The 21,950-nt window shown below is 39.8% G+C and overlaps 1 protein-coding gene across 7 annotated transcripts in view; it reads left to right on the top strand.

Moving 5' to 3' along the window:
• lrba (LPS responsive beige-like anchor protein) overlaps positions 1-21,950 on the top strand; it is a 233,153-nt gene that overhangs the window by 151,881 nt on the left and 59,322 nt on the right. For all 7 annotated transcript variants that reach the window (XM_023334195.1, XM_023334198.1, XM_023334197.1 and 4 more), the window contains 4 exons: positions 10,228-10,345; positions 10,491-10,593; positions 12,712-12,827; positions 12,931-13,043. In XM_023334195.1, the coding sequence (XP_023189963.1) occupies positions 10,228-10,345; positions 10,491-10,593; positions 12,712-12,827; positions 12,931-13,043 (450 nt within the window). The remainder of the gene's footprint in view (positions 1-10,227; positions 10,346-10,490; positions 10,594-12,711; positions 12,828-12,930; positions 13,044-21,950) is intronic.

The raw sequence follows: 21,950 nt of genomic DNA, 5'->3' as shown, positions 1-21,950 counted from the left end.
TGCTCATCCACGACTTATTTCTCCAACAGCATAACACAGATTTTGTTTCTCCGCTTCCAAAAGCCATGTAAATGTTCCACAATTCTCACACAAACACAATCTTTCTATAAATTACTCTTCAAAGTGGCCATCTAGGCTGCTAACCTAACAGCTCCATAAATAAAACATAGAGCATAACTTTCATTCGCTCTGTGGATTTTATCTCTTCAATTTGGTTAATGGCTCGTTTGAATTTTGCTTCACAAGAGTGGTAATAAGTTAGTTCCCTCTATCTAGTAAAGCAAATGTATGAATGCCGGGCTGGATTGGTTCACAAGTTTTGGTTAGCTTGACCTTTTTTTGACTTTTCACTTTCTCACTACTCCAAAAGGGCCATCCAGTAGCTATAGATGAGCCACTGGTTGCAGTTTTTAAAATATCAGTTATTTTCCATGTGTTAATTTAAAGCTGAAGGAACCAGTCTGTGTGGATTTTGGAACAGTGTCAGATAACTCTGATAATTCAACATTCTGCATAAAATTGATCAATGGTTGTATTACAGAAGTGCCATCAGGAGTTAAAATTTCATCTGCATCTTGATCACTTAATTAAATAAATCCATCTTCCAAGATAATTCAGTCATCCATTTAATTTTTTAAATTCTCATACCAACTGTATTCTCATGTTATTTCAACTTCATCCTCATGACATTGTGACTTTATTCTTTATTTTCTTATTTATTATTCTTACTTTCTCAGTGTTTCCCAAATACTCAGTCTGATCTTTCTCAGCTTTGCTGCTTTGGGCAAATATGAATATTTTTTTCTGATTCTAACAGACCTAACCAAGAGAAGTTTGGTCTGATCCAACTTCAGACAGTGAGAAAAACGGCGGATCTTTTTATTTGATGTTCGTAAACTTCTGGATTCAACCAGATAAACTTTGACTATAATATATTGAGTTCCTTTCCATTTCTGAAGTTTCTCTATCATCTCTCTCACCCAATCTTATTTTTTTTTCTTCTTCTTACTCTGTTGCTTTGGACACCCGGCCCGGAGTTCCTCAAGAAGGCTGTACCCTTCACCCCACACCCACTTAAGCTGGTGACAATAGGGGGATTAAAGAAGAATTTACTTCACCAAAGCCCCACACCAACCTTAAAAAGCCTATCCATCACTAAATGGCGAAATGTAAGAGTGAGGGAAAGCGGGGAGAATGTGATAGGAACCGGCCAGCAATCTTAACCTGTTGGGTGTTTGCTATGGTAGCTTATAAGACTGAAGAGGACCAATGGCGGTGAGTCTTGGACTACGTCAATGCCACAGTGGAAACTCTTGGATGTCTCTTTGATTGTCTGAATATGAGTGAAAAGCACGCACACGACTTTTCCCTTTCTGTCATGTGCTGATTTATAAAAAAAAAATTTTTTGCATTTCATATTCTTATATGCCCAATGATGTCATGAACATCGTAGAGATAAGCGGTGTAGATGTTTTTCTTGTATTGTAAACACAAATCAAAACCCTTCTAACAGTTGCTTCTCTACCAAAATTATAAGTTCTCTACACTTTATAGAAGGTGTTAGCAGCTTCATACCAATAAAATATAGAGTTGTGCATCTTCACTGCTTTTTGACCCAACTCTAAGATGCAACCCGGTTGGAAAAAAAACTGATTTAAACATTAGAAGGAAACAGAATTGGGGTCCTCTTCTTTCATCTTCCCCACTGACTATTGTCATAATTCATGAAAATTACATTTTGGTCACAGACTTAAAATTCATGGGGCGTTTTTTTGCTCTCTTGCCACTTTCGTTTGTAATATTTCAGGGTTTTACTCCTACAATTGAATGTTTAATAAATCTGTGCACTGAACTCTACTTTTCTGCCAATTAACCCCAGAATCACTGCAGCGTTTCCCTAAATCCACACAAGACCTTTCTTTTCTTTTTTTTGTCCTCGCACCAAAAAGGGATAAGCTGCCACAAATAGGAAAGGGGGGGTAAAAGGCTAACCTGTTAGCAAACAGTGAAAAGAGTGAGAAAAAGGTTTTAATCCTTATTAGGCTAAATTCAGGCTAAGTAGCCTAAAAAAAAAAAGGTCCTTTCAAAGACGACTTTCTTTCTGGGAGTGTAAACTCTTGCTGGGTGACGTTTCAGGCTTAATACTGGAAGCCTTTGGGCCTCATAACACTGCACTTGTTGCAAGCTGTGGTTGTTTATTTTACTTTACTTCACTCACACTTGAGCGCAGCTACTTAGTCAGGTTTATTTACCTCTTTGTAGTTTGACCTTGTAGTTTGTTTTACTTCTCTCAAGGCGCCGTTGCTTGACGCGTGCAGTGATTTATTTGCCTACTTTTTCTACCGCGTCCTGTCAGGCAGCGCGGCACTCCCAATTGTTATCCGAGTTACAGGAGAAGCCCGACATGTTTACTTTCAGAAGTGGAGCATTACAGTCTAAACTTATATATAAGATGAAAAGGGGAAAAGAGGGAGGGAAGGGGAGTGACAGGAAAGGAGATAAGAATAGAGGAGATAAAGAAGGATGAGAATACAAGGGAACAGCCCATCTGCTTCTACACCTGCAGAAGGGGAAAAAAAACCACAGCAAAAAATATATGCTCAACTTTCTAAAATAATGGTCTATTATTATTTTAGGAAGGTGACAATATGCGAATATAACAATGACTGATGGGTGCACTGCACTAATTAATAAAGTATGCAATAAAGTGTGCATCTGTAAACACCTGAATCCACACACTGTGTGAGCAGACTTGTGTATAAAACATTTCTCCACAAGAATGTTCAGTAGTGGGTGTGACAAGCTGCACATCTGCCCCAGAACCCAAGACAGGGACAAACCCTCAACCCACCCAACATCTCGACTGGGACCATCAGTCACCACTCCTAGCATATTGACTGAGATTCTTAGATTGGACACAATCTGTACTTCAAAAGTAACATATAAAGGCAGTTTGCAGATACACACAGGAACAAAGATCTTCATTTCTGGAGCGATGTCCTCTGGTCCAATGAAACTACAGTGGAACTGTTTGGATGTAATGGCCATTTTTACATCTGAAGGAAGAATGTGGACGATTGTACCATGGGAGTGGCAGCATCATGCTGTGTGGTTGTTTTTCTGCAGGAGGAACTGGTGCACTTCACAAAACGGATGGCATCAAAGAACATTATGTAGAAATATTGAAGCAACATCTAAAGGCATCAGCAAGGAAGTAAAATCTTGGGCTGATTGGTCTTCCAAATGGACAATAAGCTAACGATTACAGCAAAGTGGTTACAAAGTGGCTTCAGGATTATAAAGCTGATGTTTAGCTGTGTCCCTCACAAACCCTGAAATCAGTCTTATGGAGAAGTTGTAGGAAGCTCTGAAAAGGTGTGAGTGAGTGAGGCGGCCAACGAAATGGACTCAGTTCTACTAGTTCTGTCAGGAGGAGCGGACCAGAACGCCATCAAACTATTGAGAGAAGCTTGAGGAAGGAAACCCAGAAGGACTGATGCAAATCATACAGATTAAAAGACAGATATCCCTTTTACTATGTAAACGTCTGAACTTGAGGAAAAATTCCAAAAAAATTTTTTGGGAAGTTTTCTGGCATTTAGCGAATAGAGATAATTTTGCTAATTCTGATTAAACTAAGGCAATAAAAGCTTTGTCTAATGTAACTAAATATCAAGTTTCAAATGCACATGCTTGTATGTATGTTTATACTTTTTGTATGTCTAACTCTGCTAGCCAGCTCTAGGATAGGTTTTTCTCATTTTCATGGAGAAGATGACCAAACACATCATGTTTCTATGTTTTTTTTGGGGGGGGGGGCGGTTAATAGACTCCAGCTCAGACAGCAAAGCCTGACAATGACTCTGGAAGCAGAGGGACAAAGTCATGTGCTTTCCTTTCACAGTGAAACACTTTGTGCTCTTTAGTATTGTTTTTCCATTTGTCTAATTCACGCCTCAAACGGCCTTCCCCTTTGTATGTGTAACAAGCTTTGACTAAAACATGTGCCGCCAATTTTCCCCAAGTCTTTAAAATCAAAATGTGTCACTGAACCTCTCTACCTCTTTGTTCATCTTTCTTCTCCCTGTTTTTTTTTTCTTTTCTAACTATCGCTCAATCTCAAAAGCAAAATCCGTCTTAATTGGCTCCAGAGGGCTTGAGGAGACTTTATGTCAGTGGTGATGAGAGTCCTGATTGGTCCAGAGGCTCAGGCACCCAGCAGATCCTTGTTAGTGTGCGGTGTCCTTTTGCCTGCTCATTAGTCCGATGAACTCGTTTACTGATGGGGGGTGACAGGGCCTGTTTGCCAGTGTAGAACAGAGGAAGTTGGGGGATATGATGGGGAGAGGAAGATGAGCACAGAAGAGACGGGAGTCGGTTTAGTGCCGTTAAATCTGAGCCTTCTCCCTCATGTGCTTGTAAAGTGTTATTGTTGCAGATCCATTACTCTGTGATCAGTCTAGCGAGAAACTACACGAGTATGGCAATCCATACCAGGTGTATACTACTTCCTGCATTAGTTTATGCATATTTAATTTGAATCTCCCCGCTAAATGTATTGTATTTCATTGTATGTTCAGGTGCCTCAAAATTCATTTAAATATCTGAAAACTAGGTTGCTTTCATGGAAGCCTCTAGCTCGTCTCCATTGCTGAGGTTGGCCTCTTCTCCCATCTTCCTCTTTGCAACACTCTGCTAATTCTCTGAGGTTTTGCTGGGATGAGTTCCTCTAGAATCAAGAATGCAGTCTTTGGATCTTACAGGGCCAGTATTATGTAAAATGTTCAGCTTTACATTTTGTTATAAAGTTATCCCCGCATCAAAAACATACCTGGAGTGTTGCCTTGATTCTTTCATACACGTTTGAGAAATCCTTTAATCTCCCGTGGCAAACATTCAGATATGCAAAACGACTCCACTCAGCTCCTTCAGACTAGCCAGCACCAATTAGCAAACACCTGGTGGAACTGCACATCTGCTGAATTCATTAAGGAGCTAATTCTCTCTGAAGCACTGGGAAAAACATTGTTAAAGTTTTAACAGAGAAGCAATGTCGTAATGACTTCCTGAAGGCGGGGTTTCAGACAGAGAAGGAGTTTAAAGAGACAGAGGCCCAATTTCAAGGTGCTAAATTAGGAAGTAAATTCTTTTGATGTATACAGCATTTTAATAATTGAAGTTAACAATTAATTGTGCTATAAAATGGGAATTTATGCCTGGGAAATACATAATACCGCCTCTTTAAAAATTCTTGAACATCAGCTTTAAGACAGAAACATAAAATTTAACAAATATTTATGTCACTAAAGAATCCGTAACATAAATTTCCTTTAATGACCAGTAGAGAGAAACTTTTTTAATTGTTTAATTTATAAACATCCAGCTTTAGATCTGAAATGTGAATGGAAGGGGAGACTGTACGACTCGTTGTGTGTGTATGTTTTTGTGCATCAGGGTGTTCTGTACACCGATAGGCTGAAGTTTTTTTCATGAATTCTATCAAGTTCTTTTCATTTTGCTTGTCTCGCGTCTGTTCTGATGTTGATGGATCACCTCTCTTCCTCCCGCTCATTAATTTCATCACCTTATCTCCCACACCACTTCATTTGACCAAAAGGTAATAATAAATCCCTCATCCATTATCCTTAAACCGAGGCAGCCATGCGGAAATACTTAATAACAGGCAACAAATTGAACTTCAGTCCCTTCTTTTTTCTTCCGAGGATGCACAGCACATTAAACACAGCCTACAAATATGCATACGCCATTCATCAAATTCCATTTATGAGGGATTTTCCAGCACTACTTCTCCCTTCTTTTTTTTCATAGTTTGTCAAATAAGCATCACTGGTATCTGGCACAGGCTTCTCTTCTCTCTGACCAAATATTCTTATCAGGCTAAAACCATGCACACACTCTGGGCTTCACGGCCGCGGGGACAGATGAGAGGCTCATTTGTCTTGCACCGTGTTCCTGATGGTCTCACCGTCGGTCGCCGTGCTCTGCGATTCGGTTTCAAATCATTTGAATTTGTGTTGCCGTGGCTTTCCACCATTTCTAAAGAAGCCTGGTTCAGAAATTAAGAGTTGTTTTTTTGTTTTTGAAAAGGAACGAGAGCTGGAGAGGCACAGTCCCCGAGATTCAGTGGTGACAGTTTTTTTTAGTGTGTGTGCGTGTGTGTGGTTCCACATGGCAGCCACAGTCACCCGGCCCCTCTTCATACGTCCTTCTTCATTTCTGCGGTCTTTTGGTCGTCTGACAGAGACAAACGACGGTGCTTCAGAAATGAGCAGCGGCCTGCCGCACAAACAGGTTGAGAGGAGGAGGGAGAGCCCCGCAGCCGCGGCTCCATCCTTTGTTTCCTGTTTGGCTGTGTTCTCTGGCGTGGCGCTTTAAATTGATCTTGTGGATGTGCGAGAGCTGAATCCATGGATACTGTTCCACTCGAGATAAAACATCAATACGCTCTGGTTTCAAGCTGCTGGGCAATTTAACATTTTATGCCTTGAACTTTTTGTACTTCTTTTGTCTACTTCATGCAGAGATAGATATAGAGAGAATAGAATAAACTGTTAATTCACAAGGGGAAATTGCTTTGTTGTTTACAAGCTACTCTCATATAGAGTGTTAAATATTAATAAATACAAATATTACCATACGGGATATAAATCTAAAATATAACATGAATATACTGTATATGGAAATGATAGTCATATTAAATACTGTATATTTAAATAGTTAATACATCAAGTGTGACTTTAAAGAAATTTGACTTTGTAATTTAACATCTTGAAATTGGGCCTTTGTCTCTTTAAGAACCTACTTCTCTTTCTGAAACTCCGCCTTCAGGAAGTCATCACAACATGACTCCTCTATTAACCCTTTAACAACTCTACCAGCGATTCACTGAGAAGTAACTCCTATAATGAAGTGTTTGCTAATTGGTGCTGGCTAGTCTGAAGGAGCTGACTGGGGGAGTTTGGGGAGGGTTGCTCTGTGAAGCGGAAGCTTTGAACCTGCAGAAGGAGGAGCTGCGGCTTGAAGGCGGAGCTAGTTTCACCCAGGCGTTTCATACAGCTTAATGGTTGCCGTGGGAGATGAAGGGATTTCTCAATCATGCATGAAATAATCCAGGCAACACTCCAGGTATGCTTATGAGGAGGGGATAATATTATAACATGATGTAAAGCTCAAAGTGGATTTTACATCACACTGCCCCTTTAATGTCACACAGTGAAAACAAAAGTTCTTTTCCTTTACATCATTTCTGGTCTCCACTGTTCACATATTTTTTTTAAAGCTCACCTATATGTATGTAAATGCAAATGCGATGTTGCAGCATTGCTGTTGTTCTGATTTCAACGGGCCCATGTCCCGCGCGGCATCATCCCAGAGGAAGGTGGAGCAGCCATAACTCCAACTCGGACAATAACCCCCACACCACTGTAATTTGTCCAGACGTGGTTGGAGCAGCGAAAGCATTACAGGACGGATAGTTTGTCAGCGCTTGTCGCCCTCCGTGCTTTTTCATCTGCAATGGAAAGGGACAATGATCTGACGAACATAGTGCTATTTACAGCGCTGCGGTAGATTCATGGTCCTGGAGAGAAATATGACATCTGGCAGCCTCCACTCCTGTCATATCTCTGCGAGGAATCGGGGACGGGAGCTTCATCAGTTCCACGTCGGCCGTCTTCCTGACACCCAGAGTGAGATCTTAGTGAATTCTGGGAATGGAATACGTCAGCTGCTCTGGTGGAGGTGAAAGGTCATACTCCTTTCACTCAGTAAAGACTGACATTTTATTTTCAGAAAAACAAATGGAGAGAGAGCTTAAAGAAAAGATCCAATTAGATCTAAGAATCCGTGTTCAGACCTACAGTAATACTGCACAAAGGGGCAACATTTGCTGCCTGTTATGTTACATGTATGTTTATTATAAATGATTAATTGTGCGATTGAACAGCAATGCTGCTAAAACTGACCTCCTTGTTCTCTGCAGCGTTTTTCTCCTATTTTGTAAATACAAACCACATTCTTCTGCTGGCTCTTATTCACATCTGTGCTAATATGTCTGGATATTTATTCCTCTTATGAGGGTCATGTTTTGTTCTGAACAAAATGTCCTTGTCTGCATTTCAAAAGCTGAACAAAATAGAATATCACTATTCCTCCTAGTATCTCTAAAAGTAATGAAGTGTTTATAACCAGTTTGCTTTTCTGGGCAAAACCTTGTTTGATACTTTTTTTGTTGTTTTTTCCAATACAAATCTTTCACTTTCCATTACTTTTATTACTATAAAAGACTGCAAAAAAAGACTTTTTTCACAGAATTGACCTTCAGCTTAGAATTTAGATTTCTTTTTTAAAATCAGGATTTTTAATTTAACTTCAGAATTTTGACTTTTTTTTCCAGAATTCCTAATTTAATCTCAGATTTTTGACTTCAGTCTGCGAATTCTGTCTTATGATCTCGGAATTTTGATATTTTTTTTAATGAGAATTTCTAATTTCATTTCAGAATTTTGACTTCAGTCTCTGAAATCTGACTTATGATCTCAGAATTTACTTCTTTTTTTTTCCGTCCCTAGAATTCTGACTTATAATTTCAGGAAAAAAAGTCAGAATTAATTGTGAATTAAGAGCTACAGACAAGTACAGTAAGTCTGATAAAGTACAGACTGGCTGAACTTTATCATATTTTGGTGCTACAGAACTCTTTTCCTGGCCAGTCTTCCTCTTACTGGTCCCGGCATATGAAGACGGGTCGCCGGTGGCAGCAGCACCACCCAATTCCTCCGCGCTACTAATCCGTATTTAATTGAGCTCCAGAGACTCTGAAGCCAGCCTGTGATGCAGGCGGCTCTTGCTCCTCTGAGAGACGCTGTCCTCGGTTAAAGGGTCTCAGCTGGTCCCCTCTGCTGTCCCCTCGGCTTAATGAGCTCTTTAACTCAGCTCTGGGTCCTGGTTGGCAGCTCATATTTAAATATTTCTGAATAATAACCTTCGTCTAAACCTTTCTCTGACTGCCCTGGTGGTCTCCTTTTTATAGAGTCCGAGCACATCCCTGCATGCAGCCTTGTCAGGGGATGTGTTTCCAAGTGAAGCAAAAAGCCTGGCTAACAAAGAAGTGTTAAGTAGGTTAGCAGCAAACCTAAACGCTGCATTAACTGGAGCAGGGCGGAGCTGAAGCGGCAACACGCGTCAGAACAAGTCCGTCTGACAGCAGGCTCCAACCCAACTAACTCATCCAAACGTATGGGGCACAGGAACAGGATGATGGAAGTTTTGATCTAGCTTCTAGTTCAAATATCTTACTAAAAGGGAAATACAGTAACTTACAAGTGACTTTTCAGGAGGAAATAGGAGCTTGTTTAAAGTTAATTCCTTATTATTGATGAATTCCTTGTTCTTGATAGATTATTTCACTTACAAGACATTTTTCCCATGTTATAAGTGAAATAATCTGCCTATTCCAATACTTTTTCATCAATATTAAGGAATTATTGATATTTGCACTAGAAAGTAGACAAAAACGACTTGAGAAGATTTAGTTTTTGCAGTGCAGATGTTCACCACACTGCAAAAACACATAATCTTATAAAGTATTTTGGTCTAGCTTCTAATGCAAATATTTTAGCACACTTGAAATAAGACTAGATAAATTAGCTTGTTTTAAGTAAATAATTTCTTAATTTTGATGAAAAAGTTTGAGTTCCAGTGGCTGATTATTTCACTTATAATAAGACACGTTTCTCTTGTCCGAAGTGAAATAATCTGCCTATTCCAGCACTTTTTCATCAATATTAAAGTATCGACTCTAAAGCTCCTACATCTTGCTGAAAAGTTTTCAAGTGTGCTAAGATATTTCTACTAGAAACTAGAGCAAAAACATAAAAAGATTTAGTGTTTTTGCAGTGCAGATGTTCACCATGAAACCTTTGAACTTTGTCACTCCTATCACAACAGAACTAAATTGAACGCTTCCTCGACGGCTTCTTTCTGACTGGCGCCCATTCTTCTGCTAAAAGGATCGCTTTTTCATTCAGGCTGATCAATATCAGACATTCGTCATGCTGCGCCTGTTGCCGTGCCATCAACGTTACGATCTAAATGACAAACCCAGTGTTGGGTCTCATTTCTGGAACTAGTGAATGAAACTCTTGGTACAAATGCAGCAATCTTACCAGCCTTTTCCCTCCTTTTTTCCCCCCCCTGTTTTCCCAGATATTGTCCTACACTGAAGGTCTTCATGGAAAATGGCTGTTCACAGAGATCCGGGCCGTGTTTTCCAGACGCTACCTTCTGCAGAACACAGCTCTAGAAGTGTTCATGGCAAACAGAAGTATGACAGAACAGAACATTCACCACAATTTTAAATCAGCACACTGTACATTTAACAGCTGTTAATGGTTTTTAAGCTGGTTGATAATTTGCTGATTTATCGTGTTAAGTTCTCTGCATTCTTATCTTTCTGTCTTTCTGTGCAGCGGCCGTCATGTTCAACTTCCCAGATGCAGCCACGGTAAAGAAGGTGGTCCACAGCCTTCCTCGTGTCGGATTGGGCACAAACTTCGGTCTTCCTCAGATCAGGTCGGACCTTCTCTGCAGCTTTGTGTTTTGGAATTTAAATCCGATGAATCTTCATCCAAACACATTTCTCTTCTTGCACACAGATCCTCGTTGGATACAAACTTTAGCAGAACACTTTTGGTCAAGTTAAGGAGCAAAACGAAAACGCCAGCACTCATTCTCAGTGTTTGCATCATAGCTTTAGGCCATGTTGCTTCTCTAACCAGATGGGTCTGGAGGCAAATTTAGGATTTTCCAGATCTGGACAAGCAAGAAGAAAAATGTATAAAAAAAGTGGTTATTTTTCCAGGCTGCATTAGCCATCCATTCAGTTACCCAGTTAGAATCTTAGCTTCTGCATGTAAAGCTGTGTCACTGCAGGAGGAAGCTGTCATAAGACTTTGTAGCAATACAGTCCTTTTTAAAATGCAAATATCTTAATACACTTGACATAAGGCAACTTTTTTGAGCTTTACATCATATTATAATGTAATTTTCTCACAAAAAGAATATCAAGAGTGTTGATTTGATTATTTCACACGTTTGAAAAATTCTTTAATCTCCCTTGGCAACCATTCAGATGTGCAAAATACCTGGGTGGATCTAGCTCCTCCTCTGAGCTGCAGTTTCCAAGCTACCTCCCCCATGACTTCCACACTCGGCTCTTTCAGACTAGCCAGCTGCAATTAGTAAACATCTGGTAGAATTGCACATCTGCTGAGCTCATTATGTGGGCTACTTGTCGTGGAGATCCTGGTAAAAACATTGTTAAAGGTTTAATAGAGGAGCCGTGTTGGAGCCATATTGTAATGACTTCCTGAAGGCGGGGTTTCAGAAAGAGCACAAGTTTTTAAAGAGACAGAGGCCCAATTTCAAGGCATTAAATTACGAAATATAATTTCTTTTTAGACATATTGGAAACAATAACATTTTCATAACAACTGAAGGTAGCAGTTACTTGATCTTGCTTTAAAATGTCACTGTGCCTGGACAATGCATTATGTCGCCCCATTAATATTGATGAAAAAGTGGCAGATTCTTTTCTCCTATAATATGGGAATCTTATTAGTAAAATAATCTGCCAGTGGAAATAGTACTTCTTTTTAAAATCAGTATTAAGTAATTGCTTACTTAAAACTAGTTCGTATTTCTTGATGAAATGTTAGTTTTGCCTTATTTCAAGTGTACTAAGATATTTGCACTAGAAACACGACCAGAAAAATGTGGTTAGATTTTGCATTTTTGCAGTGTAGAAACAGGAAGTTTATTACTGTGCTTTGTTTGCAAAGTCAAAAACATAATTTCATGATGGAATGTAATAACATTATTAAGAATAAAATCTCGTTTTGTTGTTGAAATGTAAGCCTTTTTTTAAAATGACATTTATAGTGAAAATCGTCTATCAGAAAATGATCCCGTAACAAGCCAGCTGGTATTGAAGGCGTGTGTGTTTGTGTGTGTAACAAGCACAAGATTAAGTTGTGAGATTTGACTTGTTTCTATCAGTCATTAATCACAGCAGCTTACAGGCTGCATAGCGTCTGCCGCTGTAAAGCGTGACCGTAACCAAGCACATTTTCTCTCTCACTGTGCCACAGCATGTACTAATGCAGCTGTTGGAAGTTCGTCCTGTTTGTCTTTGAAACACTGCTGGTGTCATGATCTTTGTTTGTTTTTTTCTTCTCCACACAAATCCTTTTCAAGATGAATCTTTAGATCATCAAAAGTAGAAATATATTTGAAAAATTCTCATGACATTCTGATTGGTTCACCAGTGTTTGTACTTTAATTGTGAATGGAAAGGGTAAAATGATCATTTAAATTTAGTGTATTTAAATTTAGAAATAATTTTTTCCTCAGAGGTTTAATTGCTGTAATCACACGCTCTGACATTGATTAATTCCATCATTTTCTTTTGTTTTAATTGGATTTGGGTCATTCGTTTTTTTCCCCCCCTGCAGCATCTATCATGCTGCGGGGCCACGCGTGTGCACATTCAACCTACATGTACACTTCATTTTTCTTCTTAATTAGCACGACTGTAAATGTGTAGGGTGTTTTTTGTTGTTGTTGTGCTTCATTCTAATTGTTGTTTCTACTCTAACCTGTTCATTTAAGTCTTTCTGATTTTTCTTCCAGACGTATTTCTCTGGCCACACCCAGGCAGCTCTTCAAGACGTCCAACATGACGCAGCGCTGGCAACGGCGCGAGATATCCAACTTCGAGTACCTGATGTTTCTCAACACCATCGCCGGTGAGCACACACTCCTCTGTTGTGTGCTCACAGGCCGAACATGTAAACACTGTTTGAGCCGTGATTTGATGGTCTATGCTTCCTTCCTCCTTTACGTATGCAGGTCGCACCTATAACGACCTGAACCAGTATCCGGTTTTCCCCTGGATCATCACCAACTATGAGTCACCAGAACTGGACCTGACTCTGCCTAGCAACTACAGAGACCTGTCTAAGGTAACGCGCCTCAGGCTCATCCTTTCATCGAGCTGCGTTAAAACTTTGTGTATAAATTTCGTGAAGTACGTCATGTTCATCTTTTTGCTGTCATTGGTCCATGGTCCTCTCCAGTATACTGCAGAGTTAAATTCTTTCTTTTTATAGTTTCAGCTGTTTACTTTGAGTTCCTCTGGAATCGTGCATGCAGTCTTTGGACTTCAAAGGGCCAGAATTATGTCAAATTTTTAGCTTTACATTTCCCTCATCAAAAACATATCTGGAGTGTTGCCTCGATTCTTTCATGCATGTTTGAGAAATCCTTTAATCTCCCATGGCAACCATTCAGATGTGCAAAATGACTCCACTCAGCTCCTTCTGACTAGTCAGCAACAATTAGCAAACACCTAGTGGAACTGCGCACCTGTTGAGCTCATTATAGGAACTACTTCTCAGTGTAACGTTTGTAAAAAACATTGTTAAAGGGTTAATGGAGGAGCCATGTTGTGACTTTTTGAAGACGGAATTTTAGAAAGAGCAGAAGCTTCTTAAAGAGACAGAGTCCCGGTTTTAAGGCATTAAATTACGAATTCAAGTTTCTTTTAAGTCATATTTTATATATACTGCATTTTTATAACAACTGAAGGCAACATATTTACTTTACTGAGCTACAAAATGGCACTATGTGGCTGTAAAATACATAGTACTGTCCCTTTGACGGAGTTCAGGGTTGTTACTGATTCTGGAAAAATTATGGAAAAGTGTGGAATTTAACATGGATGTTCTTCAGGTCTGGATAACCATTGAAAAGTATTTAATGTGCTCTCTTAATGACATATCAGGTCTGATATGAAAAATATCAAGGAAGCAGGCAGCAGAAGTCCAAATAAAAAAATTTGAGAGAGAATCAGAATGTTTGGAGAAGCGTCTTACTGAATCCAATGAGATTTTGGTGTTTATCTGCTCCACTTTTGAAAAAAGTGACACATGCACCTAGAAAGAAACGTGAGAAAGAGAAAAATAATTATAATCCGCATATTTGTGTTGGCTGCTGCATTGTTGATTATATCCTGTTAAAAGATTCTAGACTTTGAGTCTAGTAAGCCGAACGTCGTCTTATTTATGCGTTGACCTTCCACAAAACACCAGGAAGTGAAGTAGTACTCCTAGGTAGCTTCAGACATCCAGTAAATGTGTTTAAAAGCATCAGATCTGCCCAGAGATGCTGCCTGCCTCATAAACACAGACTCCTGTGGCTTAAAACTGCTTAAATGATTCTCCTCCATGAACTAAATATATTTCTTGCATGAACTAAATATTTAGCTTTTACACACTTACACCCACAGACAGGCAGAAGGTCCGAAAATAAGATGCGGCTTGCCAATTAACAACATTTATATTTTTATGTTTTGCTATTTTAGGCTCACGTGTACAACGGCATATTAGGGCCATTGTAGATAAATAAAAAAGGAGAACATTTCCGACAAAAAAGCGTAAAAATTTTGAGAAAAATCTCTGACATTCACTTAAAAAAATCTTGGACATTTCTGAGTTTGAAAAGTTGAAAATTTCCATGAAAAAACCTCCAAAGAAATGTTTGCGATTAATCAGAGAAATTTTCTGAGTTTGTTCTAGAAAAAAAGTTAAAAATTTCCACAAGTTGAAGATCTTCAACTTCTGAGTTTTCTGGAACTTTTGCAAACCTTAAACTGTTTATATTTTCAATGCTTAGAATAAGACATTTCTGTGGGGGGGGTTTCTGGAAAATTTCTGAGATTAATGCAAATTTGGTGAGATATGAAAAATATCTCACCATATAACTAAAATCTAAACTAATTTAAATAAAAATAATGACACCCTTTCGTGAATCAGAGAAACATGGCAAGCCTTAAGCTGTTTATACAAAGACCAGATGGAGAATTTCAACAAGAAGAGCACCTGTTGCCTGTTGTGTCTGTGGGGCTCAGCACCGCCCCCTATCAGTGAGGCACGGTACTTTGATCCTCACTGTGTATTTTCACTGCACATTTATAACCGATTGGACAAAAAATTTCACACACATCATTAAATATGTTAGCCTGTGGAACGTCAGCATAAATAGAACATGTCATTTTATGCAGATAAAGGCGATATGAAGAGAAACTACAATTCCTGCTTCATTCAGTAGGTGGGACACGGCGCCACCAGAGGTGACGCATGGTACTGTACTGCGTTTCAACAGGCAATGCATAAATTCAGCGATTTTGTTTCTAAAAATGTTTATATCACCATTAAAAAAACAAATTAAAGAAATGTCAAGTGGCCAAACTGATTTTCTCTTAATTGCTGGCATCTGTTTCACTTCTCATGTACCAACTGTAAGGATTACAGGTGAGGCACTGCCTCCCCCCTTTATGCTGTTTTTTTGTTGTTGTTGCTTTAAAAAAAAAAATCTCTATTTGTAGGACTTCTTCTCTTTTTATGTGCTTTGTTGTTGTCCCCCGGGAGGCAGAAATATGGCATCAGGCGCACAAGCAGACATTTGCTCGATTGCCTGCTTTCTCCTGAGCTCATTCCGGCTTCCTGCTCCTCCGCTGTAGATTTTAGACAGCTCAGCCTCTGAAGTCGGTGAAGCCTCGCAGCCCGGGGGAGTTCGCTTAAAGGAGGAGAAACAGTGAGACGTTTGGTCCGAAAGAACACATACAAAAAAAAAAAGAGAGGAGGAGAGCATGTTACAGAAGAAGAACATCATCATTTGCGGCTCTGCCACTCCTTTCTTCTTCAGCAGCAGAGGGACGGAGAGAGCGGGGCCAGTCAGTTTTATTCATGTTGTGTGTGATATCAGTGCATGACTACTGGACCATGTCAGACTGCCGTGTCTGGTAAACGGCAAACACAGCTAGCTACACTCTCTCATTCATCTCTCCGCCATGCAAGAGCTGCACCAACAATCCCTTGCAACTTTTCAGAGATGATTTTAGTTTTGCGTCCGTATCTGCGCACCGTTCACTCCCACCGCGTTTGCTTTTCTCTGAAGCTTTGTTTCCGTTTTATTGCCATTCCTCCTCCCCCCGCGTGTGTTTTACCCTCCTCCTCCTATAGAGTGTCACGTCGGCGGTCGTCTCTTGAAGAAACAGGTCATCTGTGAATCCTCCAGTGACATTGAGAAGCCAAATTGCCATGTGTATGCGCGTCGTGTGTGTGTGTGGGCGTGTGGGCGTGTGTGTGCGCCATACATTCGTCGTTGCCAGAGGCCACACAGAATTTATGTCCCTGGCTACCAGAGCTGTTTCGACCCCGGGGACTTTCTTATCATAAACTTTAGCCTCAACCCAACATCAAACACCAACCCCAGAGATAACGTCGTAGCCGGGGTAAACACTCACCGCTGCTTGTTGCCGCATTTTGCTACAGCTCTCTCCATTGTACATCACAAACCTCCTAACCCAATTCTTTTTTTCTGATTTATTTTTTGATAGGAATGTTACAGGTCAATCTTTATCTCTTCGTGTTGCTTTATTTTTATATGTACTGTTCTTTGCACAAGTATTTATTCCCCTTAAGTGTTTTCCTATTTTGTCACATCGCAGTGAAACACTCTTATTGGGAGTAAAGTCTGAGACTTTGTGTCACAGACCAACACAAATCATGATTAATTGTGAAGTAAAATGAAAATAAAGATGTTTTACAAACGAAAATCTGTTATGTAATGACATGTATTTGTATCTAGCCCATTTTACTTCTGTATGAAATATAGGGCAACAGTTGGCCTTCTGCAGAAGAGGATTGGCACCACTGAAAAAAAAAATTCTGACTTTAAACTCAGAATTTTAATGTCAGAATTCTGAAAAATAGTCGTCCATGCGACAGTGTGTGCAATCCATAAAGACCCTTCAAGTCGAGGACAATACATTTTTAAAGAGATTAAATAATCTAATTTCAACAAAGGTAATAACTTTATAGACTCACATCGTAGATCAGGGGTCGGCAACCCAAAATGTTGAAAGAGTCATATTGGCCCCAAAAAACAAAAAACAAATCTGTCTGGACCCGCAAAAAATTAAAAGCCTTTTATAAGGCTTATAATAAAGGCAAAACAGGCTTTAAGTGTTTACATTAGCCTATTAAAAAAATGACTAAGTGTATACATAATTAACGTTAATGATTAAATGTTTATTTTCCCAGCAGTGCGTCCTGGACGGAATGACACACCACGTGACTCTGTTGTACGATGGTGCTTTAAGTTTACCTTCCATTACAATATTAATGTATTGTGTTTTGTTGCATTGATAAAATTTAAAAAATCTGATTTTTGATGTCATTTATATTATGAAGATCGACAGGGAAAGGGTCATTTTTTTCCTTTTGGAACTTGGAAAATCTGCTCCTAAATGCAGTTTGCATAACGACGATCGCTCTTTGTAAATAATCACGTCAAGTGTGTGATCGAAAAAACAACAACAAAACAAACGGAGAGCAATAAAATGCAACCTGCAGTTCTAAAAAAAGCAGTAGCCTTTTTAAAAGTTAAAGTATATAAAATGAAATTAATACAGTTTAAGTTTGATTTCTGTGCAAATGCCAAGCAAGTCAGTGCAATGGTAAAACATAGCAGTTTTGACGCATATCTTTGTTGACAGAAATGGTGAAATTTAATATTTATTCTAAACATTTTTATTCTCAAAATCTTTCCTTTGTGTAACTTGTTTCAAATTTTCCTCTTTTGTGTTTCGTGTTCCCCTGACTTCATCTGGACCTGCGCTCCACTAGCGCACGCTATGTAGTTTTTTGTCCGACATTAAACAGCCATAACACCCCCACACTGAAATATTCGCTCCTTCTCGTCAACATTGTGATTCTCTAAGTCTTCTGGCTTTTCGTCCTTCAGGACTCCTTTCACTTTTTTATTTTTTTCTGACTTTACAGAGGCTAACATTAGTTTGTTCCTGCGTCAAGCTAACTTTGCCTGGCTGTAGTCCAGCCACATGATTGGTCCACCTTTGAGCAACTTGCGTTATCATTGGCATTTTTTCTATATATTGAAGGTCTATATCGACCGTTTCTCATATATATATTTCGAGGAAAACACATTTTGGGATTTTTAATAGCTATCGTATCACCAAGCTCTAGTTGACGTGTTCTTGATTATGAATTCTATAACCTAAAACACTCTCACATCTTAAAAGGTAAAATCATCTAGTTGTTTTGTAGCTTTTAACAAAGCCCAGCAAACAATTAAAAGCACACTTTATCTATTATGTAGTCTGCATGTACACACAGATAGCTCTATGGAAGACTTATTGAGCGTTCTCGGTGCCTTTGTGCTATAATCTGCTCCTCACAGCCAGATCAGCTAATAGTGTATTGATCGTGCACATGCGTGCTCTGTGTGCTTCTCCCGCAGGGCCTCCTCACCATTTTCACTCTTTAGATGGGACATTATACATAAACACTTACTTCAAACGGTTCATGTGATTTATGACTCAAAGTCTTGAGTGATGCTCCAATCATTGGCGAGCCATTATAGTTCTACGGGGCTGACTCCATCGTTTTATAAGCACGGTACCACTGGGTAATGGTCCTTTAATCTCCCCCAGGAAGCTGCTGATTGTTCTGTAAATGAGTGGTTTTCTTTTGAGATAAATACAATTTAGCTCCCCGTGTGAATTTCACTGATGGGCTCCTTATTGACATGTTTAAAAGAATTGTATTTTGGCAGCCTTTAAAAGTTGGTGGAATGGCAAATTTGAAAAGGGCTTCTTTTCTTTGACTCTGTTTGGTTCTGATTAGAGACGCGCTAATCCAAGTTTGGCAATCAATTTCCAATCGGTTTTGTGAGTTTAATCTGACTATCCTTATTTGTTTTGTTCTGATTTCTCTTTAAAGCTTCTATAAGTATGTGACTTTTACAAAAATTTACTTTTTCCAATTTGGTTAAAACTGTCATCATGTCGTGACAGTACAGTATGAGACAGATAATCTGTGCTCCTCCACTTCCTCCCTGAGCTGCTATTGTGGTCTGAAGAAATGCACAGTTCCTGACCAAAAACAACCAGACATAGCCAGGAGGAGGGTCTTAATCCTGTCAATCAATTTTTTTGTATGTGCTGCTAAATGTGGCAACGAATGAGAAATAATTAGCCATTCCAAGAAAACTGTTTATCTGCTGTCATTTGTGGCCATGCTAACTAGCATTAGCATTCATGGCAGGCTATGTTGTGGTGAACCAGCTGTAGCGTAGCAGAGAGGAAGGGTGAGCGAGTGAGAAGCGCGCACGCAAGGATGATTGACAACGCTAAAATCCTCCTCCCTGCAATCAGAAATTGGGCTTTTTGTCTCTTTAAGAAATTTCTGCTCTGTCTGATGCTCAGAAAGTCATCACAAAATGGCTCCTCTATTAATGTGAGGCGTTTAATTGAAAAGTCATTGGTATGATGAGCTCAGTAGATGTGCTGTTCCAGCTAATTGCTGGGTGCATTTTACACAGCTGCATGGTTGCCACGGGAGATTTAATGATTTCCCAGAAATGCCTGAAAGAATCGAAGCAACACTGCACATGTTTTGGATGAAGGAATAATATTCTAACATGATGAAAAAACTAAAAAAGTTGATTTTCCCCAATACTGCCCCTTTAAATGGCTTCATTGTACTTCCTCTAGTTTCAGTTTTAATCACCTCACTGATGCTGGAAAAGAAAATTTTCTTTTTTTTTTGTTAAATCTAAATGTCATGTGACTCTGGCCACCAGCTGAATTCTAGTCCTGAGGTAGACATCAGCTACAGTTTCCTTTTTTAATGCTTGTCCATGTGATTTTTGCACAGGCTGTTTGTTTGAACAGCTATCGTCGGGACAGCTTGAATTTCCCGGCGCTATATCAGGTTTTAAACAAGAACCTGATCATGAATGATGCATGGATCCTAAATGCTGAATACTTTCGTGCAGGTCCCCGCCGCTCCACCTTGTTTATTTGCTCTTTGGTTTCCGTTTCCTGCGAGTTATTCCTCCTCCTCCTCCTTCCCCTCCCCATTTTCCTCGTCTTCTTTGATGGAGAACTGATTAAAACTAATCCAGCATTAATTTTCTGACGCTTACCCCCTTCAAAGCGCCGGGTTTGTTTCCGTTCCGCGGCTCGCTCTTTGGTCTAATTAAAACTACAAGATTGGGTCATTTGTCTGCGCGCTCATCAGAGCGCCGCAACGTTGCCACAACATATTAGGCCAATCTGCGGTGCAGCAAGCGGTGATGTACGGCGCCGTCAAAGCTGCTACGTTGGAGCTACTGTAAGCTGAGAGCGCCAGCCCCACAGTAATTTACAGCAGTAAACAATGTCGGGATGGAGTGGACCGATGGCCCCCACATGCACTCACACACAATTCTCCCTCTCTCTCTCTTCCCCCCTCTTGTCACTGTGGCACTTTCAGTCTTTCTTTTTTTTTTATTTTATATGCCTCCTCTCCCTTTTCTTTTTTTAATGAGCTGACTGTTATTAGGGCTATAAATCAGACCAATGGGTGTGATGTATAATTCACAGTGTGTACTCAACCACCCCAGCGGCCCTGAGGAAGCTGCGCAGTGCATCACTGTCAGCGCGGAGCTGCGCGGTGCAGTGTGCGTTTTGACGCTCACTCAGGAGTACTGTTTACAAAATAACAAACCAGAAGCACAGATAGAAAAAGAAGAAACATCCTCCGCGGTGTGAAAAAATCTATCCCAGTGCGCATATATATATACATTTGTGTGTGTGTGTGTGTGTGTGTGTGTGTGTGTGTGTGTGTGTGTGTGTGCGGAAACACGCGGCCCATTACGCCCACACATAAAACAGTAACAATAGCACAGATCGATAACGCAGAGATGGCCTGGATGAATCTTGCTGTGATATGAAGGAGATCCAATTGATCCACAGCCTGCAAGGACCCTCATCCTCAAAAAGCCATCACTCCATTACCATTGATCTTTTCTCTCTCTCTCTCTCCCTCTGTGTGTGTGTGTGTGTGTGTGTTTGGAAGAGGTGATGGGTGGCTCGGGGGCTTAGAGAATGAGGCATGTCCAGCAGAGCACTAATAAAAATTGAACCAGCCTGAAAGTGATTTCTATAAATGAGTATTTAAACAATAGCCAAGCGAATGACTATTGGCTTTTCTTTTTTCGAGATCGATGGGAAGTTATTGCAATTTAAACATTATTTTCTTCACTGCGAGCAGAGCAGCAGTGTGCTGGATGAGGATTAATAAAAGCAGAAATTAAAGGCAGCCCCAGGTTTTTGCCGTATTCCTCCTAGGTGCTCTTTCATTGGATCACATTAGTTTTCTCTGACAGACTACAGCTGCAGGGGCTCCATTTCACAGCCTCTGAAAAGCACTCTGAGGGGGGAAGGATTGATCCTCGTCTAAAGGAAACATCATCTAATATTCATTTCAAATTGCACGTCGGTTGCCCGCTCCGTTTCCCGTGCAACTGCAGCCGTTGTGCTGCAGGGAGTGGCCCCTGTTTATTCACAGTAAAAGTCAGAGCCTGCTTCCCTTTTATCCTCACATTCAGATTCGTCGCACAGCAAAAACACAAAATCTTACCAAAGTATTTTTGCTCTGGTTTCTAGTGCAGGTATCTTGGTACATTTGAAATTAGACAAAACTAATTTACAAGTAACTTTTCAGCAAGACTTAGGAGCTTGTTGTAAGTCAATATTTCCTTAAAATTGAAACTCAGACATTTCTTTCATGTTATGAGTGAAATAATCTGCCAGTGGTACTAGAGATGCACTGATCCGAGATTGAGAAAAAAAAAAGAAAATTCTAGATCGGGTATCGTAACATTGCGCCTGATCCATAAGGCCAGATCTATTCAGTCTATGCTTTATAACGTCATGCCTTATTATTTATTTTACATTTTGTTTAGAATTCTTTATTAGACTTTCTGAACCATTTAAAGAAGGTTTGTTGCTGTTTATT

This window comes from Xiphophorus maculatus, chromosome 5, assembly GCF_002775205.1.
Source record: "Xiphophorus maculatus strain JP 163 A chromosome 5, X_maculatus-5.0-male, whole genome shotgun sequence".
NCBI lineage: Eukaryota > Metazoa > Chordata > Actinopteri > Cyprinodontiformes > Poeciliidae > Xiphophorus > Xiphophorus maculatus.
Note: the sequence above shows the minus strand (reverse complement) of the source record. Positions and strands in the feature narration are given on the sequence as shown.